This window comes from Oryctolagus cuniculus, chromosome 2 (assembly GCF_051225735.1).
Source record: "Oryctolagus cuniculus isolate XC-2025 breed Fujian yellow rabbit chromosome 2, ASM5122573v1, whole genome shotgun sequence".
In the NCBI taxonomy this organism is placed as follows: domain Eukaryota; kingdom Metazoa; phylum Chordata; class Mammalia; order Lagomorpha; family Leporidae; genus Oryctolagus; species Oryctolagus cuniculus.
The window spans coordinates 51,177,424-51,201,913 of NC_142868.1; the positions used below are offsets into that span (position 1 = coordinate 51,177,424).

The 24,490-nt window shown below is 42.1% G+C and overlaps 1 protein-coding gene across 10 annotated transcripts in view; it reads right to left on the reverse strand.

Moving 5' to 3' along the window:
* Positions 1 to 24,490, reverse strand: part of LOC100345657 (putative ATP-dependent RNA helicase DDX60) — a 100,638-nt gene that overhangs the window by 56,803 nt on the left and 19,345 nt on the right. For 5 of the 10 annotated variants that reach the window (XM_089325477.1, XM_051832208.3, XM_089325475.1 and 2 more), the window contains exons 8-17: positions 22,847 to 23,005; positions 19,608 to 19,749; positions 17,938 to 18,093; positions 14,386 to 14,491; positions 13,485 to 13,600; positions 11,747 to 11,907; positions 8,110 to 8,362; positions 5,636 to 5,802; positions 5,034 to 5,189; positions 2,613 to 2,762 (exon numbers count right to left, since the gene is read on the reverse strand). In XM_089325477.1, coding sequence (XP_089181603.1) covers positions 2,613 to 2,762; positions 5,034 to 5,189; positions 5,636 to 5,802; positions 8,110 to 8,362; positions 11,747 to 11,907; positions 13,485 to 13,600; positions 14,386 to 14,491; positions 17,938 to 18,093; positions 19,608 to 19,749; positions 22,847 to 23,005 — 1,566 coding nt within the window. The remainder of the gene's footprint in view (positions 1 to 2,612; positions 2,763 to 5,033; positions 5,190 to 5,635; positions 5,803 to 8,109; positions 8,363 to 11,746; positions 11,908 to 13,484; positions 13,601 to 14,385; positions 14,492 to 17,937; positions 18,094 to 19,607; positions 19,750 to 22,846; positions 23,006 to 24,490) is intronic. The other 5 variants (XM_089325478.1, XM_008249590.5, XM_070068273.2 and 2 more) reach the window with 3 other exon arrangements.

Consider the following 24,490-nt stretch of genomic DNA (forward strand, 5'->3'; position numbering starts at 1 on the left):
TGAGTAGTAATTCAAGTCTGAGCTGCTCTGCTTCTGGTCCGGCCCCGTGCTAATGTGCCTGGGAAGGCAGCAGAGGGTAGTCCAAGTGCATCGGCCCTGCCACCCATGTGGGAGACCCAGGTAGAGTTCCTGGTTCCTGGCTTCGTCTTGGATCAGCCCTGGCCATTGTGGCCATTTGGGAAGTGAACTGGCAGGTGGAAGATATCTGTCTCTCCTCCTTTCTCTGTCACTCTGCCTTTAAAATAACTAAAAATAAATCTGAAAAAAAAATTGTTTGAAAGACAGAAACAGAGATCTCCTATTTACTCCCCAAAGGTGTGCAATGGCCCACTGCCAGGGCCAAAGCTAGGAGCCAGAAACTCAATCTAAGCAAATCTCTTGAGCCATTACTGCTGCCTCCCAGGGTCCACATTAGCAGGAAGCTGGAATCCGGAGTGCAGCCAGCTGTAGAACCCAGGTACACTGATATGAGCATCCTAGCCAGCAACTTAATGACTAGGCCAAACGCCTGCCCCAGAGAAAGAGTTAATAACCTTATTATGCAAGTTTTAAAAAATCAATGAAGACAACCCTCTCCAAAAGAAGTAGGCAAAGGCAACCTACAAATAGTCCATGAACAAAGAAATGACAAAAATCATTCTTCAAAGCGCCCAAATCACTCGGAGTAACAGAAATACGAATTTCAATATAGTATGTCATGTTAGAAAAGGTGAAGGACGTCCATGCCATATACTAGCAGTGGGAGAAGAATAGAGCTCACGTTCTGGAAGAGTAATTTGGTCCTATGGATTGTGTTTGAGTTACAGTAGGAAGGCTCACTATGCCGCCCTTTCCCATGAAGCTAGAGTATTCTATGCCCTGGGAGTGGCCTCTGGGCTAGGCCTCCCTGCCCCACCAAGTAACCACCTTAACAGAATCAGGTAGGGGGTCCAATGCCAGCCTAATACAGCTGAGGCTCCTAGAACACTGGGCACAGGCCCGGCCGTCTCCGCTACTGTCCTTGTTCACTCCTATGCTGTTTAACTGTGTACTCCAGCCAGGCAGGACAGGTACTGACGGGCTCGCTGGCCGCCATCAGTAACTCCCTTGAGAAAAGGCAAATGTCTCTCCCAATTGGAGTTCTGGGAGGTTACCTTTCTAATTAGTGAACACTGGACGTGAGCACTCTCGGGAGCCTGGGCTCTGCTGGTGCAACAATTGATATAGTCAGTAGTTCGCTTATTGACTCCACTTCTAATATTTTAATTTTTCCTTGATTGTCAAAACACCTATTGATTTTTATAATCACAAAAAAATTTAATTTCAACTAATTGTATTTTTTAACTTGGTCCTGACCAGTATGACACATTTTCCTAGATACTAAAATGTAGTCTGAATTCATTTTAGTCTGTAAAGTTAGAATCACCCCAGCTAAATGTGGCTTTTTTAAGAGTGACCACAGGAGGCCGGTGCCGTGGCTTAACAGGCTAATCCTCCGCCTAGTGGCGCTGGCACACTGGGTTCTAGTCCCGGTTGCCCCTCTTCCAGGCCAGCTCTCTGCTATGGCCCGGGAGTGCAGTGGAGGATGGCCCAAGTGCTTGGGCCCTGCACCCCATGGGAGACCAGGATAAGCGCCTGGCTCCTGCCTTTGGATCAGCGCGGTGCGCTGGCTGCATTGGAGGGTGAACCAACGGCAAAGGAAGACCTTTCTCTCTGCTGTCTCTTTCTCTCTCTCTCTCTCACTGTCCACTCTGCCTGTCAAAAACAACAACAACAACAACTTAAGAGTGACCACAGGGGCTGGTGCTGGTGCTGTGGCAAAGTAAGTAAAGCTGCCGCCTACAGTGTCGGCTTCCCATTTGGGCACCAGTTCATGTCCCGGCTGCTCCACTTCTAATCCAGCTCTCTGCTATGGCCTGGGAAAGCAGTAAAGGATGGTCCAAGTCCTGGGGCCTCTGCACCCACATGGGAGACCCGAAAGAAGCTCCTGGCTTTGAGTTGGTGCAGCTTTGGCAGTTGTGGCCATATGGGGAGTAAACCAGAGGTTGGAAGACCTCCCTCTCTCTCTCTCTCTCTCTCTCTCTGCTCTGCCTTCTCTGTAACTCTGTCTTTCAAATAAACAAGTAAATCTTAAAAAAAAAAAAAAAAAAAAAAAAAAGAGTGACCACATGAAATACCAAAGACTTGTGAATGAGGGCAGGCAAACATGTTCTCCATACATCAAACTTTCTTCTATACGACAAAATTATTCTGCTTTTAAGTCCCAAATTCAACAGTACTACACGTGAAAGAAATGCAGTAACAATCTGGATTGAGAGGCAGACCCATCATCAATGCCCAGGGAAGACTGGATCCATTCCATAGACTTTGCAGAGGCGACATGAGGTCCTGAGGTGATTCAACATTGCCCAGGCTGCTTCCCCATCAACCCAAGCATAACTTTTACCTACAAGATACCAAGATCTGGTTTATTTATAAAAGTGATTTTAAAGCAAGTGTTATTTTAGTCTTTGAACCTAGAATGAGAAAATTAAAGCTGACATAGTGAACCAGATCTCTCACACGGGAACGTGTATATTTTCACAGAGAAGGTTCTGGAACACACACGAATATTACGTCCAGTTGGACACTACCTTTGTTGGCGCCACGTACACGACCACCCCTTCATTGCTCTCCTTCAACACTTTCTCCATGCAGTAGTAGGAGGCGTAGGTTTTGCCCGAGGACGTCGGGGCCACGATCACTGCCGACTCATGGTTGTCCACTACATCCAGGAGCTCTCGCTGTGGGGAGCACAGCACCGTTTGTGTCAGTAATGGCAACAATGTTATGACTATTACCAAAACCAATACATGAGTGCACTTCCAGCAGGGTCCTCTGAACCATAAATGGGACGACTGGGAGTTGCAAACACAAGATGTATTGGAGAATCGGAAGAACTCATGCCATTCTCTCAAAAGAGATCATCTTTATGCTTTTGAGAATCTAAAGATGGGGTATACATGAAAAATGGTGAGTCTGACTAAAACATCTCATTAATGGGAAGATTTTCTCTTTTTTTGTAGTTATTTATCATTTACTAAGTGCAGAATGGCCTTGAGAAATCAAGTTCCAGAAAGTAGTCAGGGGGCCAGCACTGTGGCGTAGTGAGCTAAGCTTCCGTCTGGGGTGCTGGCAACCCACATGGGCACTGGTTCATAACCTGACTGCTCTTTTTTCTGATCCAGCTCTCTGCTATGGCCTGGGAGAGCTGTAGAAGATGGCCCAAGTGCTTGGGCCTCTGTACCCAACGTGGGAGACCTGGAAGAAACTCCTGACTCCTGGTGTCAGATCGGCTCAGCTCCAGCCACTGCGGCCATTTGGGGAGTGAATCAATGGGTGAAAGACCTTTCTCTCTGTCTCTCTCTCTCAAACAAATAAAGTCATTTTTGTTAAAAAGTAGCCAATATTGATTTTTGATGGTAAAAAAAAAATGCCTGAGGAGAAACATCCAAGATTCTTAACTTGACTAACTCATTTTCTACTTTCTTTCTGTTAAAAAAAAAAAGAAATACTTATTTATTTTTCAAAGAGTTACAGAAAGAGAGAGAGGGAGAGACAGTGAGATCACAAGAGGGAGGGGGAGAATCTTTCATCTGCTAGTTCATTCTCCATATGGTTGCAAAGCCACCATTGGGCCAGGCCAAAGCCAGGAGCCTAGAGCTTTACCCAGGTCTCCCATGTGGGTGGCAGAGGCCCAAGCACTTAGGCCATCTTCTGCTGCTGTCCCAGGCATACTTTCAAGGAGCTGGATTGCAAATGGAGAAGCCGGGACTTGAACCGGCACCCATACAGGGTATCAATTTTCCAAGTGGCAGTTTAACCTGCTGTGCCACAATGTCAGCCCCTCTTCTACTTTCTTTATAGAAGAATTCAAAACAGGCATCTGCTTTGGAAAGCACAAGGGGGCTTCTTCTCAACAAGCTATGCTTTTGTTTCACAATGACTAGCCAAAAAAGAATTATAATCCTATATGAGGGGTGAAGATGGAAAAACATCTCAAAATGCCAATCTGCACACGATTTTCAGTCTACGCCAACTCCTAGCCATCCCTAAATGAAGCAGGCATAAGAGGAATCACAGTTTCTATCTTCCTTCTTGTGAAAAAACAAGGTATACATTTAAGGCACCCCACCACCAACAATATAGGAAAGGTAAAGTCTGCTTCTGAATGGGATGGTCTACTAAGACCAAACTTAGGAAAACTGCATTTTTGTAGGTAAACACGCTCAATGTATTAATAATTTTGTATGGTTCAATGTATGTAAAAATGCATCTTTTCAAAATTTTATACCTATCAGTAGTTATTTTACATATATTTATAGAAAAATAGCTACTCCGTTGATAAATAACACTGCCCAAATTTCTCAGTGCAGCTTTCTGCAGTGACTTAGGGATTTCTACTGACACAAGGCCTCAGAGGCTGCTCCATAATGAATCAGTGGATGGCACAACAGACCTCGTAACTACACGTGTGAATCCATCTAAGTACCCTCAAGGAAATATCCGGTCTATTAAAATTTCACTTAGAAAAGTCTAGAGTTGCCATTTCCAATAACAAAATATTTTAAATGACATGACTCAATATTAAGAAAGTCATGTCAACTATAATACGTAGAGCTACTATATCGAGAAACTCCCCAGATGGCAATAAGCAAATACGGGGGTTGGCACTGTGGCGTAATAGGTAAAGCTGCTGCCTGGGCCACCAGTATTCCATGAGCACTAGTTCAACTCCTGGCTGCTCCACTTCCAATCCAGCTCCCTGCTAATAGCCTGGGGAAGTGGTAGAAGATGGCTCAAGTGCTTGGGTCCCTGTATCCACCTGGAGGAAGCTCCTGGCTTCAATCTGGCCCAGCTCTGGCCATTGTGGCCATTTAGGGAGTGAACCAGTGGATGGAGGGTTCCTTGTCTGTCTCTAACTCTACCTTTCAAATACATAAAATAAATCTTTAAGAAAAAAAAAAGAAAACAATAAATAACTACAAGAATTCTTGTTTCGTTCACATCATTACCTGCCATGTGTCAGGAATAAAATCCTGGACCCTGGGGTCCGGGTCCTTTCTCTCCTCCCGGATCAAATAATGCCCCATGTACTGCAGTTGAAACCGTGCTGGTCCAAGGCCAACTGAATACTTAATCATTTTCATCTTTGTTTCATCTCCTATAGCCTGCATTATTTTAAAATTCATTTGGAAAGACATTTTAAATTATAACATCATTTATATAATAAAAATATTTATTGTTAAGCACAGTCTACATGAAAAGCATTTTATCACCTTTTAAATCTCATGAAAATGTTTACCCCTTAAGTCATCATCTTTCCTAGGGCTAAATCAGCAGACAGCAAGATTTCCAAATACACCTCATGGCATTTAAAGACACTTGAATAGTCGCACTGTAGTCTTGACATGTTTTGCTAGGATCAAGTATAGGTTTAGTTTTATGTATCTGGATTTTTCAAACATTTGTGCAAATTTTCTAATTCTAGACTCCTTCAAAACTGGACAGTTGGATAAATAATATTTTCAATTAAAAAATCTAGAAGAGATTCGCATGTCAGTCTATGTATACCTAATAACACCTCTACCAAAACAAGCTATTCTGAAAACATTACCTGGGTTGGACATAAAGAACTGGCCAACTCATGAAATCCCAAATAGTGAAGACATCTGGCTATGAGTTGCTGATCTGGTTCTTGCAAAAGTTCTGGATATTTTTCCATCAAGGAGTGGATCCTTTTCATCATTTGAACAGCTATACTTAAGTCTTTTGTGGTTTTTCCTTGGGAAAGAATAAATAATAACTGAAATTAATAAAGACATCATGTAGTCTATTAGTCTTTTTTTTTTTCAAAGATTTATTTTTTTTCAAAGGTGTCAGAAATCTTCCATCTTCTGCTTCACACCCCAAATGCCTGCCACAACTGGGGCTAGGCCAGGCAGAAGCCAGGAGCCAGGAAGTCCATTTGGGTCTCCCATATGGACGGCAGGGACTCAAGTACTTGGGCCATCATTTGCTGACTTCCTAGACATATTAATAGGAAACCAGAAGACAAGTGGAGGAGACAGGACTCACAATAGCATTCTAGTACAGGGTGCAGGTATACCAAGCAGTAGCTTAACCCTCTGCACCACAACACTCACTCGATCTATCACTCTTAATTTCATTTTTTTTTGCATTAATGGAGGCTTTGGAATAGAGAGCACTAAATAAAATAAAATTAAAATTCAACTATCCATACGTTATTATCTCCAAGGCTTATTGGGAAGTAGCTGTGTCTGTGTTGGGAAGATAAAAAAATCTTAATTTTCATGATATAGAAACAGGTAAACGATCAAGTTTATAGAAGTTTATGGAAAATAAAAAAAATCTATTCTCAAGTTGCTACTTTTTATGCCTCCTCTACCATGTTAAAAAAAATGTGTGTATGACTTCAAATATCTGGTTAAAAACCTAGCAAAATTGAGACCTATTTTTGACTATAAAGAAATATTTAGTGTTATCACTGAAATCCATCAATTAAGTCCATCTATTCTAAGTACCAGATCTGGACTTTGCTAATCTCACTCCATTTCTTTATAATCATAAATATCCTTTTTATTCCTCCTCTCTATTAATATTTTCATATTTACCACACCAGGGATGTTGCAGTTCCACAATCCATCTAAAGCCTATGTTTATTTGGTAAATGTTACCAAACACCTAGCAAATGCTGTAAGAGGGATTGTAACTAATATTTCTTCTCTAGGTTGCATAACACTAGATGCATAACACTTGATCGGCCCAAACTGAGCAATAGAGACAACAGGAGTTACATGAGCCTGGAATACCCAAGGAAGGTTTTGTAGAAAGATAATTCATGAAACGATTGAGAATAGATAGAATGAAGGTATCATGGCTAACACTACTACAGCATTGCCTACTCACAAGTATGACCCAAAATTCCTAATTCACCTCCCTGTATTATTGGAAGCATCAACGTATGTAAGTCAAAGCCTACATTTGCCAGCATCCATTGTGATTAGATGTGGCCTTGTGACTAAGTTCTGACTAATGATATGTAATCAGAAGCTTTTAGTGGCTAGAAAAGATCCTTAAAGGAGAGACATAGAGCTGAGATGGTTTTGCCTTTCTACCTTTCACCTAATATCTGCTAAAAGCAGTCATCTGGGGCTATGAGGTGTCTTGAAGTCATGTGCCAAGGATGATGGAATGCGAAGATGAGGAGCATGGATCACTGATGGCATTTTGGAGCTCCCACAGCAGCCCTGGGAACCTGCATCTAAATGAGTGAAATAAATTTGTGTTCTTTAAGTCACTGTTAACTCTGGTTTCCTTTAGTAGCAGAAAACTGTAAATCCAGATTCAACAGCTTGGTTGAGGGGAGAAACGTAAGGTAAGACTTACACCCTGGTTGGGATACAATATATAGTGAGAGGCTGGCTTTGCACATGGAAGGTAGGAGGATGAAAGTGGCTGCAAGGCAAAGGAAGACCCTGAACGTTGTGTGATGAATGAGCTCAAGTGGGAAGGTGCTCAAGACTGACGGCTGAAGCAGGTTTACTCACATGAGTTGTTTGGAGATAATGAAACGTGGCCATTTCACCTGCTAGCAATGTACACCGCTCTACCCAGCCCATGTTCCCCTATCTTCTTTTTTTCTACTACCTGCTGTAGAAATTATGAAGTAGAACACATGAAATCCACAGCAACTTTGGAGGAACTTAGGATGAGAGGCAAGCACACGTAGAGTTTTACTCTGAAACAACAGGTTTACTCTTTGGATCTCAAAGACGAATGACAAATTCTCTCTGGGAGCCTCAACATCTTTGCTGGCTTCCTTAACTATACCAGTAACTTTGGAAATAGTCATTTTCCAATCTCCGATCATGATCATTACTGCGCTGAGTATTTGCTACTGTGTGAAATTCCATTGCTCACTGATAAAACATTGAGATAATGTTGCCTATATACAATCAAAAAATGTGTGTAAGCCTTCTAACACCAATTTCCAGTTTATAAATGACAACTATCATTATCTTGGTATTAATCCTCGATTCACCAAAGTAGAAAACCAGAACCATATACCTTCACCTCGGCAATGCTCTTTCCATGCTGTGAAGCAGGCAGTCAGCCCTGCGATTTCAACTCGAAATTTCACCGAGTTACTTTTACATGATTTCAAAAAATCTTCGAGGTTCTTTATTCCAGAGATTAGGTTCTCTTTCATTTCCTCTTCAATAGAGAATGACAGAGCATTCCATTTTTGTTCTTCTTTCTGTTCTTCCTTGGCAAATAACCTCTTCTTATTCTCTCTAGTAATTATTTCAGCTTTAGTCTCCTGCCCAACAGCATAGAAACATACAAAGCAACAAGTTGGAAATATTCCGTGATGATATTTCATGAATGAGGCAACATTTTGGGTGTATATTGAGGACTTCAACTATCATTCCATTCTTTGAAGTCATGAAAAAAAGTCTTACAATTAAGCCCGTTTACTAAAAACATATGACAATACAACTTAGTAAGTATACAGGCTTTCTGTAGACAACGTTCTAGGTTTCTGAGTGGTAGAAATTCTAAGTAAAAGATTCAAACTGATACAATCGGACACATCAGCCCACTGATGCAGCCGCACTCACTGCTTTCTGGAATCCCCTTTCTCCTTCCATTTCCCTCCCTAGCCACCTGCTTCCTTCCCTAATGTTTGTTGAGATTTTTCTACCACAAGGCTTTCCTTTCACTCAAGCCTAACTTGTGTATCCCTCCTCTGCCTGCCATACGTCAATCAAAGCATTCAGCAACAAGTACTGTAGTTGTAATTTAATTATCATTCTTCCTCCCTAGATTGCAACCCTTGAGACAGAAACCCACCATAGTTATCTGTCAGCTCAAAACACTTAGTCCATAATGTGTGTGAAAGAATGAGGAAAGAGAAAGGAAATAATGGAGTGAATATTTTCCAATTTGACTTAAACATATTACAGATCCACTTTTTACTATGCTTTTACCAATCTGACTTATTAATATACTAAGATAAGTCAGAATTGTTATAACAAAACAAATCTGGCTACTTTTCACTAGTCTAGTTAGTCATGACATTAATATGTAAACGTTTTCCTATGATGAAGTTAACTTTGGCTATCGCCTCTATTTAAATCTGATGAATCACATTAGAGCTTTTTTTTTAAAGATTGATTTTTATTTATTTGAAAGACAGAGTTACATAGAGAGGTAGAGGCAGAGAGAGAGAGAGAGGTCTTCCATTCCTTTGGTTCACTCCCCAGATGACTGCAATGGCCAGAGCTGAGCTGATCGGAAGCCAGGAGCCAGGAGCTTCTTCCCAGTTTCCCACGTGGGTGCACAGGACCAAATACTTGGACCAGCTTCTACTGCTTTCCCAGGCCACAGCAGAGAGCTGGATCAGAAGAGGAGCACCTAGGACTTGAACCCACACCCATATGGGATGCTGGCACTGCAGGCTGGAGCTTTAACCCGCTGCACCACAGTGCTGGCCCCTGCATTAGAGCTTTTGTTGTGCTTAATCATCCAAGTTTTATATGTTGGTTCTATCTAGTACGATTCTGTCTCATTAGGACAAGGGTGACTCTTAGACTTTGGCTATGTATGATGAATATGCAGATTTACTTGAATATTCAGATTTACTAAACCATTTCTAGGAGAGTATATTTATACAGCTGAGGGTGTTTGACTCCCTTGAGATAATTTAATTTCTAATAATGCAAAAGGAGACGAAAAGCATGAATTTTTCAGTCTTGGTACCATTTAAAAGATTTTTTTCATAAATGTTCTATTTTATAACATAACTCCAAAAAGGAGGGAGAGATGTTTGATATATTGGTTAAAATGCTGCTTGGGATGCCAGCATTTCATATCTGAGTGCCTGGGTTCCAGCTTCCTGCTAATGCACACTGCTGGAACCAACAGCTGATGGCTCAACTCCCTGCCACCCACTTGGGAGACCTGGATGGTGATCTGGCCTCCTGGCTACAGCCTGCCCAGGCCCCAGCTGTCCTGGGCATTTAGGGAATGAACCAGCAGCTGGATGCTCTTGCTCTCTCACTCTCTAATAAAATGAAAATATGTCAAAAGAAGTTTTTAACAGTAGAATAAACCTTTTGATACTCTTAATAAAGTAAACATTTAATTGAGTGTTGTCATTGACAATAAAACTGGCCATAAATACAAAGAGGAGGTAGTCACCATGAGGAGGAAAACCAGGAACCAGAGCTGGTGTGGGAAGGCTTCTTTATGACTAAAGTAAAACATGGTGGCTGGCGCTGTGGCGAAGTGGGTAAAGCCACCGCCTGCAATGCCGGCATCCCATATGGGTGCCAGTTCGAATCCCAGCTGTTCCACTTCTGATCCAGCTCTCTGCTATGGCCTGAGAAAGCAGGAGAAGATGGCCCAAGTCCTTGGGCCCCTGCACCCATGCAGGAGACTGCAAGAAGCTCCTGGCTCCGCATCAGCACAGCTCCAGCTGTTGCGGCCACTTGGAAAGTGAACCAGCTGATGGAAGACCTCTTTCTCTCTCTCTGTCTCTGCCTCTGTAACTCCACCTTCCAAATAAATAAATCCTAAAAAAAGTAAAATATAAAATACTTCCCATTTCTGCTTGGGATTTTGAAGGAGTTCAAGGACAAAGCCTTCACAGAAGGACTGAGGACCTTTTAGAATTACCTGCTATGTTTAATGTTATCTTGAGTAGAATATCCAAGAGGCTTTTCTTGGTAAGTTCCTGAACCTATGGACGATGCCTATCCCTCAGAATTCTAAAGCCTCACTCCCTGCCTGTTAGAGGCACGGCAGAAGCAGCCCACTGATCTTGATAAAATTTTCCAAAAATAAGTATTCAGAAGTTAGAGTTGAAATGTGTTTTTTCTTTTTAGGGTCTTTGTTTTACATATATTAATTCCACCATGCTTACTTCATGGTGAAGTAAATGCCTGTTTTGTTTCTCTCCTTGTTGTTTCTTGAACCGCAAGGAGACAGAGAGGGAGTTAGAAAGAACCCATCTTCTGGTTCATTGCCCAAATGCCTGCAATGCCCGGGACCAGAGCCAGGAGCCTGGAGCCTGGAACCCAAGGCAGATCTTTCACATGAATGGCAACAGCCCGACCACTTCAGTCATCACTGCTGCCTCCCACGGTCCACATGCAAAGGAGAAGAATTCAGAGCCAGAGCTTGGAATCAAACCCAGGCATTCCGATGTGAGATGTGGATGTCCCGAATGCCTATCTCATGACTTTTTTCTTCAGTTTCTGTACTTAGACGTTAATATAGCTGATAGGTCACCCGTATAGAAGGAAGAAAGTGATTAGTTAATTATTCAACCACTTCAGAAAAGGTTAGCTCTATGGATCTTCATAATTAAATCAAAAGTAAGTATTTCTATTTTTACTACCTTTATGAAAAAGATTTTCATTGTCATTAACTAATAAACAACCATCTTTTGAGTGTTACTTCACCATTTCTAAGTCTAGTCACTTAATGCTTTATATTCTTTTTCAAATATAGATGTACATTATTATATAGATCTGAGAGTTTTTTATATGAAGATTAGACTTTCTTAGTAAGAAAAGTAATAAGTAATTATATATAAAAAGAACAGGCAACATATGGAAAGAAGCTACCAAAGGGATGAATAGATATCAAGTTAAGAAAAACAAAAGTAAAAATACTTTATACAGTTTCTAGAACCTACATGTACCTTTTTGTTCTTGGGTTCACCAAAATTCTTCTTTGGCTTAGTAGCTTCAGTTACGATGAGTTTTGAAGAGACAGATTCTAATGAATTTCCATAAAACCGTTGAAAAACATGATATTTTTGCACAGATCTTAGTACACGTGGGTCTCTAGAGTTTTCTGAAAAACAAACAAAAGACTTAAAAAGTAACATTATTATATTTTCCATGGAGAGGCAATGTCACTAACTCTTCACACCAGACCACCCACACATGCACTTTTCCTTCTAGTTTATAACAGTAATTTAATTTGATAACCTTTCAGGGGGGTATCTTAAATCAGACAGCCTCTTGTCTGTTGAGTAATTCCTTATCTTATATGGCCAGTGCTGTGGCACAGTGGGCTAAGCCTCCACCTGCAGCAGCAGCATCCCACATGGGCACCAGTTCGTGTCCCAGCTGCTCCTCTTCTGATCCAGCTCTCTGCTGTGGCTTGGGCAAGCAGTACAAGATGGCCCAACTCCTTGGGCCCCTGCACCACGTGGGAGACCTGGAAGAAGCTCCTGGCTCCTGGCTTCAGATCAGCCCAGCTCTGGCTGTTGCAGCCATCTGGAGAGTGAACCACCAGATGGAAGACCTCTCTGTCTCTCCCTCTTTCTGTAACTCTACCTCTCAAACAAAATCTTTAAAAATACTAATCATAATTCCTTATCTTAAAGGAAGAAGGTGACAAAATATTCATGGTCTACCTCCAAAAGCAATCAGAGTGTTAGAAATATTCTAGGCCTTACCTCTGGCATGTGCACTGAGAATGAGGTTAGGAGGAACAGAGAGGCTGAATCAAGAAGTCAGCTGTCAAAGATACTCTGACTTCTTTGATCACAGCATAGACGAATACTGTGCACTGGGCCTTCATCAATGAACTGAGCTTGGAAGCTGATGGAAGCACTTGCTACAGCAAAACCCAGTAACAGAGGAAATCCCATCAATCAAGGTCTAATTTACTCCCACCCTCCCCCAAAACCGTAAAACTCACTTAAATTGAATAACTAAATGACTTTTTTTCTATGTCTGTATCTACCTCATCAAACCAAGCCACTTTGAGGATATCGACAGTTAATCTACAGTGTCCCCTTGCAGACTCTTCGTACCTGTTTACAGAAGCAGATTGGTAAGTATTTTACAAAAACATGCTTACTACACACGCTTCTAGATTGGTAGAGTACGTTTTGTTCACTCTAAGGAGGGTGGTATAAGCACAGGGCTAGACCAAAGTGAGAAGAAGCCAAGGAACGGACCAGGGAGGCAAGTTCCCTGTTTCTATCTCTGTTGATCTACACGTAGTGATTCATGGCCTCCCTCTTGTAGCTGCAGCAGCACTGAAGACGAAGGCACGTGCACAGCTGGTACTTTTTACATGCAGTCCACTCAGTGGTGTGAGAATAGTTAGATCTTCTTGAAAGACAATGATTGCAATATATCTGATTATAAACAAAACACAGGTTTCTTAAACCCCAAGCCATCTTTCCCTAAAATAGCTTCTAGCCTCTGTGGAAACAAAGGCTGTATTTGTCCACTCCCTACTAAGACATCCACATCCACAGGACCCTCAGCTAAGAAGCGGGCACTTTTCATGGCTACCTTCCCTGATGGACATCTACTCTTATTTAAACATTTCATTGAACGTAGTGATCACTTTTTCACTATAAAATAAGTGGAACTGCTTCCAATCTGCTCCACCAGAGTCACAGAGCTCACCGTCAAACTGGCCCTTTGTCCTGTCATATTCATCGCTGAGGGGCTTGTGAGAGTGCCAGTGCACCAGTTCATCAAATTCCTTTTGTTTAACCAGTGAAGTAACGACAGGATCATCGCTGTGAACAGAAAGAAACAGACGCATATTTGGAATGGCATGCCTCCTAACGTAGCCCAGCACAGATTCCACTTCTTTTTTTTTTTTTAACAGGCAGAGTGGACAGTGAGAGAGAGAGAGACAGAGAGAAAGGTCTTCCTTTGCCATTGGTTCACCCTCCAGTGGCCGCCGCGGCCGGCGTGCTGCGGCCGGCGCACCACGCTGATCCGATGACAGGAGCCAGGTCTTCTCCTGGTCTCCCATGGGGTGCAGGGCCCAAGCACTTGGGCCATCCTCCACTGCACTCCCGGGCCATAGCAGAGAGCTGGCCTGGAAGAGGGGCAACCGGGACAGAATCCGGCGCCCCGCCCGGGACTAGAACCTGGTGTGCTGGCGCTGCTAGGTGGAGGATTAGCCTAGAGAGGCGCGGTGCCGGCCAGATTCCACTTTATAATAGTATTTCTGAAAGCCACAGCTCCCTTCTCTCTTTCTTTGCTGTGAGGCGGATGGCGGATTAGAGGCTTATGAAACCGGAAACCACTTTGTGTCTCTTATAGTCCCACCAATGGCACCAAAGAGCCTTTCATTCATTCACTCGACACTTGCAAGTGCAGCAGCTTCCTCTGAGAGGAGAGCCACAGATACTTACCTTGGAATGATCAAAGGGCAAGTGAAAATTTTGGTATTAAATCCACCATGTGTTACAAGTGCATACAGCATGTAATCTGCGGCATTTGAAAGAACCTTTAATAAGTGTCCCAGCCACGCCACGCCAGCATTAACTGAGGCACACTTGGGGTCCTGTACCTTTTCAGGAAAGGCAAATCTTTCAAAATGTCCCCAGCGAACTTATCAACCACATCAGATGACATCGGAATAAAACCCAAATTAGTCATCTTTTCCTCAGAGCCATCTGTAAAAAACGTTAAGGTGAAATGTGAAACTTTCATCCGGGAATGCTGTATTTCGTAAAACTTTGCATTAAAAACATTTTACACCTATTTTATAATTTATCAATTTATCAATTCCAGCCATTCCCTAAAGCTATTTTCCACATTAAAACAATTTTGGAACAAAGCAGAGCATAAAGAGACAGTATTTAGGCACAGAAGATGGTATGTAGGTATATGGATGGATGGATGGACAAATAGACGGTTGACAGACAGTTACATATGCTTGTTATTTTCAAACGTTTATCCTTTTATTATCCTCTTTTACTAGACAAGGAATTTGGAAATGGAAGTCACACACATTTTAAAAATTCATTTTTTTCATATACGTGTATATAGTGAAAATGAAATTTAGAAGTAGGGAACTACAGATAATTATGAAATTATTTTATCTTATTACAATATTCTCTTGGGTCCTCCTTGATTTTATGCACAGATGACTGATACATATCATATATACCAAATATATTTGAGAATGGCCTAATGAACGACTTTCTATTTCATGTCTGGATCATAGTTCTAGAGACTGACACTGCTCCACCTGCTACCCTCTTGGTATTCACCCCTGTGCGTTTGCCCTGACACTTCGCCAGAGTGCTTTTCTTCACAGAGCTCACATGGAGCAGGCTGGAAACGCCAACGACAAAACACCCTCAGAATCATGGAGGAAAGAGACTGCAGTTCTCTAGCTCTTCAGGTAAAACACCCCCAGTGTAGTTTATATGCCAGTTCAAGATTCCCAGCGATCTTTCCTTGTAGTTTCCCACAGTGGAAACCTACACATAAACGTGTCTTGCACCAGTGTTCCCTCCTTGCTCATCTTATCCCATTCAACTTTCTGGGATCAATAAACTGCTTGCATTCAAGGGTCTTTGCTGGAACTCATCCTAACAGAAGGAAAGAGAAGGTAAACTCTTCCTAGGAGCTCTGAAAAATTCCTTATACCAACACACTCTAAGTTCCCACTAGCTTTCCTTTGCATATTCATTCTGGCATTTTTTTCTGAAAGTCATCATGCAGAAATACCTTCAGTGATGCTATAATGATAGAAAAATAACTACTGTTCTTAAAATATAGCTATTATTCATTCTTAAATCACATTTCAGGAATTATATTCAACTCCATTCTATTCACACGTCTGTCACTGTTAGTGGGAAGTCTATTAGACTGGCTTTTGTTTGTTGGTGGGAACTCTGGATCTTCTAAGATACTTCCTTGTTTTTGGCAGTATATAATTTCACAATGTTCTGTCTGGTGTATGTATTTGTAAATGTGTATACAAGCATGTGTTTAATTTATCCCATAATACATTTCTAATACATAAATCCTTGTCTTTCTTCAATCCAGACAAATGCCAGTCATTGTCTCTTGAAAACTGGCCAACACACATTGGTTAATTCTCTCCTTCTAATGAATGAAAGGCTAGATTTCTTTCTATCTTGCATGTCTTTTACATCTTTTTTGTTCTATTAAATTTTTAAAGTTTTACATATTCAAGTGTTTATAGTGTACATGTTTTGATGTGCTTGTCTTGATATTCATATCCATGGTGAAGTGATTCTATAGTAACCATCTCATACTGTTTCCACCTCTCTTTTTTCCCTCCTTTATGTCCTTCCCTCTTTCCTTCTTGTGTGTGGTACAAGTTCCTAAACTCTACTTTCCTACCAGATTACTACCATACAATACAATAGCATTAACTGTAGTCCTCATAGCGTACATTAGATACCTAAGCTATCTGCATATCCTATAGGACTGCAACACTGTGCCCACTGACATCTCCCCTCCCTGCCTCTCACCTCCAGACCTCACCGCCACCCATGTAATGACTGTTTCACTCTTTGTCCTGTTCCCATGTATTAATTTTCTAAGGATTCTGCATATAAATGACACCATGTAGTCCTTTTCTTTCTGTGTCTGGCTGTGTCACCTGTGTCTCTAACTGTATTTCCATCTATGGCTAGTTCAAAAATTCTCCCTTGAGCAATATCCAGTCAGCTTTGTAACCCATTTGTGAACAATCCGATTATTTGAAAGTGGCACTATTTTATAGGCTTATTATGCATGGATCAAATTCCTTATTTAATTTCTTTGAACATTTTAAAACAGTTCTTTCTATTTTGGATAATTAAAAACTCTGAAATACTTAAAGAGTTCTCGTTCTTAGTGACTTATTTCCTCAATTATTTTATAAATTTGTATTTATACTCATATTTGCCAAGGAATCCCAGAAAACCAAGGTTTATAATGTTTTCCCCCTAAGAATTTGTCAGATTCTTTTAATCATTTTAAATGAATTATTTGGCTTAGCATTATCTTGACCATACGAATAGTCTAAATTTAAATCCCAAATTCTCAAAGAAATCCTTTTGTTAGAGGTCCAGCCAGATTAGTTTGTGGCCATTCTTTTATGAAGAACAGAAATCCCAGCTTCTGGGGGAGCTGGGTTGCTGCAGTGGCCCTGTTCCAACAGCTCCTGTCTCTTGCTTGACACCTCCTGTTTTTTTAAAGATTGATTTATTTTTTTGAAAGTCAGAGTTACACAGAAAGAGAGAGGTTTTCCATTGCTAGCTCACTCCCCAACGATCAGAAGCCAAGAGCCAGGAGCCTCCTCCCAGTCTCCCACATGGGTGCAGGGGCCCAAGGACTTGGGCCATCTCCTACTGTTTTCCCAGGCCATAGCAGAGAGCTGGATTGGAAGTGGAGCAGCCGGGTCTCGAACTGGCGCCCAAATGAGATGCAGGCACTTCAGGTCAGGGCGTTAACTCGCTGGGCCACAGCGCTGGCCCCAGACACCTCCTGTTCTAACACTGTTCTAACACCTCCTCTCCCTGCCCAGGGCAGCTCGGGTGATCAGTGACCAGCACATGCTTCCTAGGGTGAGGACTTGCCACAGGGCTTTTAGCTGTCCCTTCAGCCCCTGGATTCCTTCTGTTGTTTTGAACTTAATTATATTTAAAAAAAAAATTCGGTGCCTCTTTTACAGCATTAAGGGTTTTGCAGAGATTTTTAGATTGTTCTACACCGTCACTGAAATGGAATTCGTGTACATCATGACTTAAAAATCCTCGTGGAAAAAAATGGAATTTAAAGAAGGTTTTTTTGATCCAGAAAAATTTTGGAAATCATGTATCGCTTTTTCATAACATGCAGTTTCCACAAACTTTTTGAAGACTCTTTGTATATCTGTCCACTTTTTAAAACTGCCAACAGTATATGTAAAACACAAATCTTCAAAATTATAGTCCTCACAGCCTATCACCCAAAGGAAGGATATGAAAATAAAGGTAATTTGTTATTAAGATGGATAGTATCAAAAAATTATTTATGTTGCCAACATTAGTTGTGTTTTCAAAACATTTTCAGGACAGCAAGGTACTGATTTCAAAGTAATTTAGGAAATTCTTGCCTTTGATTGGTGATGGAGTCTCCCTAAGAAAACAAAGTTTTGTTGTCCTCAGAGGAAAAGGCTTTCCAACATCAAAGTCTGTGACCAGCTTCGATACTGCATTCCAGAGATGTTCGTAATCCTTCGCAATGCCTTCTCCCAAATCCAAATGCAGGCCTGGACAACAGAGCAGAGCACGGAGCAGAGGTCATGCACACATGGATGAAAGCGCACATTCGGATTCACTCGTGGAACTCCAAATAGTCACTTTTAGTGAGCCCCGCACAGGGCTGAAATGGAAACAATCACTAGTGTTGATTGTGAGAAGGCAGATTTTAAATTTTGTCCTCTTTCCTTACTTGATAACTAAGTATTAAAATATAACAAAAATAATGAATATGGCATTTTAAAAAATATTTTATTTACTTCAGAGGCAGAGTCAGAGAGAGAGAGAAGGAAAGACAGAGAGAGGTCTTCCATTCGCTGGTTCACTCCCCAAATGGCCAGAACAGCTATAGCTCTGCTGATCCAAAGCCAGGAGCCAGGAGCTTCTTCTGAGTCTCCTACACGGGTACAGGGGCCCAAGGACTTGGGCCATCTTCCACTGCTTTCCCAGGCCACAGCAGAGAGTTGGATTGGAAGAGGAGCAGCCGGGACTCAAACCGGTGCCCATATGGGATGCCGGTGCCACAGGCAGACTTAACCTACTACACCGCAGTGCCGGCCCCTATAATTATTCTTTAGGATAATAAAAAATGCTGGGGCAGGCTTTTGGCCTGGCTGTTTAGAAGCCAATTAGATATCACTTCCCATACTATAGTACCTGGCTTCAAGTCTCCCATCTGGCTTCTGCTTCCAGCTTCCTGCTGATGGTGACACCAAGGGACACAGGGGACAGCTCACGTAGCTGAGTCCCTGCCACCTACATGGGAGACCGGCACTGAGTTCCCTACCCCAAGCTCTGGGCCAGCTAGTGTTGCAGGCATTTGGAGAGGGCATGGGAGCACTATCTTTCTCTCTGTCTCTCAAATAAATAAAAATTTTTAATTTAATGGCCATATAACTCTACAGTGAGTAAATATTATAACTCTTGAGAAATGGTTAAGTGTGTCAGGGATGGTTAAATTTATATATAGCCAACTCATTCCTCTGCTTACAACTGGAAACAACCAAATCCTATCAGTCAAAGAAGCTTCAAGAATGGTCAGTTACAGTTTTCTCAAAACATGTTTTATTTTGCTTTCATTATCAATAAATCCCATAGAAGTTATATTTAGAAAATAATCAAAGAAAATATAATTACACATAGCAATATATAAATCAGCTTTATCTTTTGGGATAAATTAAAATGTCCTAAATATCTAGTAATATGGAATGATTATATTAATTAGAGTTAAGTTTTATGAAGGAATATAATGCATGTATTCAAATGAAAAATTCAGCATTTAAATTTAACTGGAAGTGCCAAATCCACAAACACTTTTCCAAAAACACTTTGTAGTGATATTGAGTAATAAGTATTTTAAAAATACAACATTCTCTCCATTACAACTAAAGAAAAATTACAGACATAAACAAAAATTGGAAGAAAGGAAAACACTTATATGCTAGAAGAACAGGAAAATTAAAATTCTAAATTATTTTTAATGTTTATCTCTGGATGAAGTGTCATTATGATAGTAAGGCAGTACCTTGTACATTTTCATTTTCATAATAAAAAACAATGTTCTTCAACAAAGCCTCATCACTCAAGTCAGAAAGGTGAATTAAATCCAGATTCCAAGATTCAAAAATGCTTATGTTACTTAGGATGAAGTATTCACACCAACTTTTCTGAAAATTAAAAATAAAATAAAGTTACTATTTTTATATTAACAATAGCCTACACAATGACTTCATATGCTTCTACGTAGAGTCTACCCAAAGGACAGGTGGGCAAGGCCATTCCAATCAGTAATGTAAGCCCCTTCCAGCAGGGGAACCATGAATGCTTTATACCTTAAAATACTAAAACATAAAATAAAAGCAAAGCTTCAGTACAGTTCTATATCCCAAACCAGGGAAAGCTGGATTTGACTCATCGTACAATTTTTCCCCCTCACACGGATCCACAGATGAAGTCCAAGCCAACAGAAATACTCCTCCTAGGCTTTAAAGTTCTCCCAATCTTCCTTCCAGGTCAAAAGCGCAGATTTTTAAAGAGAACTTCTGATGGTTCAGAGATCCCAAAGATGCTGAATCCTCTGAAGGCAGAGTCCCACCCAGCTTCACTGATGACAGCAAGGCTAGGTCCCCCCCTACAAGAGGCACAAAGGCCTCACTAACCACACTGAGTTCAGGGCAGGGCAGACTCCTGGGAGCACCAGCAGCAAGCGAGAGCCTAGTTAGGCTTTCGGTTGGTGCCGGTGTCTGGGGAATTAAGCTGAGAGCAGGAAACCAAGCTCCCTTAGTAACAAAGCACAGACGCTTTCCAAATGCCAACACTGCGTTCATCCCTGTAGCACAACAACTTCAACCCAGCACTCGCCAGCAGAAGATGGGCAAGCTGCGTGTAACAAGTCTTCTAGAAGTCATGTTTTTGTTTTTTTTTTAAAGAGTTGAAATTAATTTTAACTATTTTATTGAATCCAAAATATTTAAACTGTTATCATTTCAACACATAATTGATGTAAAAAATATTAACAAGACAGTTATGTGTTTTTCATAGTTCTTGAAATCTAGTCTTCCTTCCTTCCTTTTCATAGAGAGACAGACAGACGCATAAACAGAACTCCGATCCACTGGTTCATTCCCCAAATGTCTTCAACAGCGGGGGCTGGGGCAGGGCCAGGTCTCCCATGTGGGTGGCGGGAACCCAATTACTTGGGGCACAACCACTGCCTCCTAGAGTTTCCATTAGTAGGAAACTAGAATCAGGAGCCAGAGCTGGTACCCAGGTCCTCTGATGCTGGACACAGACGTCCTAATTGACATTTCAATTGCTGGGCTTTCATTTAAATGTACAGCACATCGCCATCCAATCGGCCCACACTGCACGCACTCACTGCCACTTGTGGTTACTGCTGACGGCAATGGCTGGTCCAGCTCTGGCCGTGGAAGTTGGGGACACTGCCCAGAGTTGATGATTATAAATATCAAAAAGCAGGGGCTGCCCCCCTACAGTGCAGTTTTATGTACAAATGAAACACTAGAGATCCTCAGAGCCCCAGAACAGAGGCTCTCAAACGTCAGCACGAGCCTCACTGGGAAGGGTGTTCAGCAAAGCCTGGGGTCTCAGCCAGCAGGTCTGGGAAGAGACCCCACCATCGGCATCCGACAAGGAAGAGCTGCTGCTGCTGCGACTGGTGAGGAAGCCACCCTTGGGAAACCACTGCCATGGAAGGGTTTATCCACGATCCCTATCCCATAATACCACTGGGTAAGCAGCAATCTGTGCAAGTGGGACAGCCACAGTGGCCATTCCATGGGCGTGGTACAGAAAGTGCCTCCCGTGTGTGGGTGTGTGGGCTCCACCCGGCTTTCTAGGATTGGCTGAGCTGCTTTTTCCAGAGCTTCCCAAACACGCTCTTGGCTGTGCGCATTTCACTGGCTGCCTGCAACTACGCTTCAAGTTACAGGTGCTGCCACGGCAGATGCACAGAGTGCAGGAGAGGCAAGAAGGGTGGCCGACTATGAGAAAATCAGCAGCTGACCCACAGGGCACTCATTTGGAAACTGGACAAAGAAGGCAGCTCCCCACTGGGTCTTCACTGGCTGGACTGCTGGGCCAGTTAGCTTTCCTGAGCCCAGGTTTCTCCTTTGTGACATGAGGACATACATGGACTCTTGTTGTATCTAAATGAAGCAATAGAAGTAAAGCTATTCTCATTTCCAACAATCTAATTAACACTGAGGTTCTGTATCCACTGAAACCATAAGGCATGTCCATCAGGGGCAATGTAATTATTTCAAAACGTATAAATTGGTATCTGTAAAATCCATTTCACTTAACACTTCATTTTGCTTTTAAAAACTGTATAGAAAATATTTCATAAATGATTGTACAGAGGATATTCATTTAAATGTGCATATCAATACAACTATTACATGTATACAATTTTATTAGTTTACACATAATTCAACCTAAAAAGTTTACAAAAATTAAATATTTTGAGAAACAAATATATAAAGCAACTGCACAGTAATAAACATGCTAATGTTGTATTTTAAAATCTGATACATAATCAATAGTTTTGATTCACTAACCTGAAATGACTAAAGGAAATTAAATAGAAGCTAGAGTCTGCTGTTTTTTTTTTTTTTTCTATGCTCTTTTAAATAACCATGATCTCCTGTCTTCTAACAGAGTATCAAAATGTCTAGGAAGGTTCCTCGGTGGGATTTGCAATACAAGATTCTATGTTCTCACCCAAGCACCAGCAGAATCCACCTAGTACTAGTTTCACCACAGCCGATACTTACTGGATCACAGATACAAACTCAGAGATGCAACCAATGTGCTTTTTTACAGCTGAACTCTAATTACTCACTCTACATCTCCATTATGCCGGGGGAATAAAAATAATATCACACCAAGTAAAGCTTGTCTAACTCAATTACTTCTTGGCCACACCTGGATCAATTCCCTCCCTGCCTCTCCTCTCTGTTGACAGGGGCATTTATGCACGTGCCAACCTTACTTCAATATGAAAGGGGTGCCCACTGCTCAGTCTGACTGTCTCTGGCTATACCTCACTCTCCAGCGTTCTCTACACAGGCCACATATCCCGTTCCCCTGGAGCACAGAGTGAGTGGTCGGAGGACACAGAATGGCTTCCAGCTGGTTCTGTAGCTGGGAGTCTAGTGAATACAACCCTCAGGGACCACCTGTGCCATGTCCTTCTTTATGTAGCAAACAAACAAACAAAAACAACGTAAATGGATTACTTACCATTTTTAAGAAAGTCTGAATTTCCTGAATCCAAGGGGAGGTGATGAATCTAGCACTAGCTCTTTGAGAAAGAGGTAAATGGAGAAGAAACACCACACTGAGGCAATGCAGTTTGCACAAATCTTCTGTCTCCTGCAGGCTTAAACAGTGACCTTCCACCTGAATGACATAAAGCAGACAAGACCAGAACGGCAGGCTATGAAAAAGTGGGTAGTCACACTGTGCTGGGTGCAGTCACACATTCTTACAGTCTTCATGCTGCCTTCGATTTGTGTAGTGACTTATTTAAAAAGCAGAGCAACAGAGAGAGCGAGAGAGATAGAAAGAGAGAGAGCTTCCATCCGCTTACTCCCCAAATGGCCACAACAGCTGGGGCTGCACCAGGTGGAAGCCAGGAGTCAGGAACCCCATACTGGTCTCATACTGCCACATGAGTGGCAGGGGCCCAAACACTTGTGCCACCTTCCGTTGCCTTCCCAGGGATGTTAGCAGAAAGCCGGGTCTGACGCGGAGCAGCCAGGACTCAAATCTGCGCTACAATATAGGATTCCAGCATCACAACACGTGGATTAACCCTCTGCACCCCGTGCTAGCCTTTCATTTCAGGTTCTTTGAAAGTCTTTTTCTTCATACATGAACTTGACTGCATTTATACAGATATGAGATACAGGAGAAAGGAAATGGCAGTTTAGCAGCAGCTCACATAAACATGGCTCCAGATCTTCAGTCGCAGTCAGGATCCCATCCCATAGGACTCTGCATTGACGGACCCACACGTTGGATGCCCACTGTTCAAGGCATCTTACTTCAAAAATAACATCGAAAGTGTTCATGGTGGGAAGCCCACTGTGGCAGGCTTCTATAGTTGTAATCGTTCAGGTTCCTGCCTCGTGACCAATACCAAGTAGGAGCCCAGAAAGGAAGCGTGTGTAAAGCAGAAGTAGTTCATTGGAAAAAAAAAAAAAAAAAAGCAGAGAAAGCGAGAGCAAAAGAAAACGCTCCCAGCAGAACCGGGAGGGGTCCTTGAAGGAAGGACCCGCTGCGGGCTGATTGTCTAGGGTTTTTACAGGCTGTCAAAGGGGGTGCATTCTCGTGATTGGTCCAGGAGAGGCACTGAGAAGTGATGGTTTTCATTGGTAAATTGGGTGAAAGTTAAGTCTCCAATTGAGACGCAATAAAGAGAGAACACTTGCAACATTCCTCCAGCTGGCATAAAATTCTTGTTACCAAGGTCAGATACAACACCACAGAGCAGCCTTGATGAAAAGGGCTAGCACATGCCATCAACCTCCTTCCCCGAAGCTGGTTGACTGACTGTTGTCAGGGCCTCGGAGATGCATCCCTAGATGGTGGGGGAAGGGCCCTGGGCCCTGTCTAACCTAGCCAGGAATCTCTCTGTCACCAAGATAGCAATATATCTGAAAAATGTGCCCAGTGGGAACAAGGCTGTGGAAATAGACATGTGAGTATTGGACATCATGGGAGAGGGACCTTGGAGCCACTTGCGGATGTTTGCAGTGGAGTGGGTGAAGCAGGGGTTGAGAGCTCATCAGTACACCTGCAGAGGGCCAATTAGGGTCTACCGACTGTGCACCGTTTCTGTGAGGACAATTTAAAGTAGTATTGCCTAATCCTGCAGATATC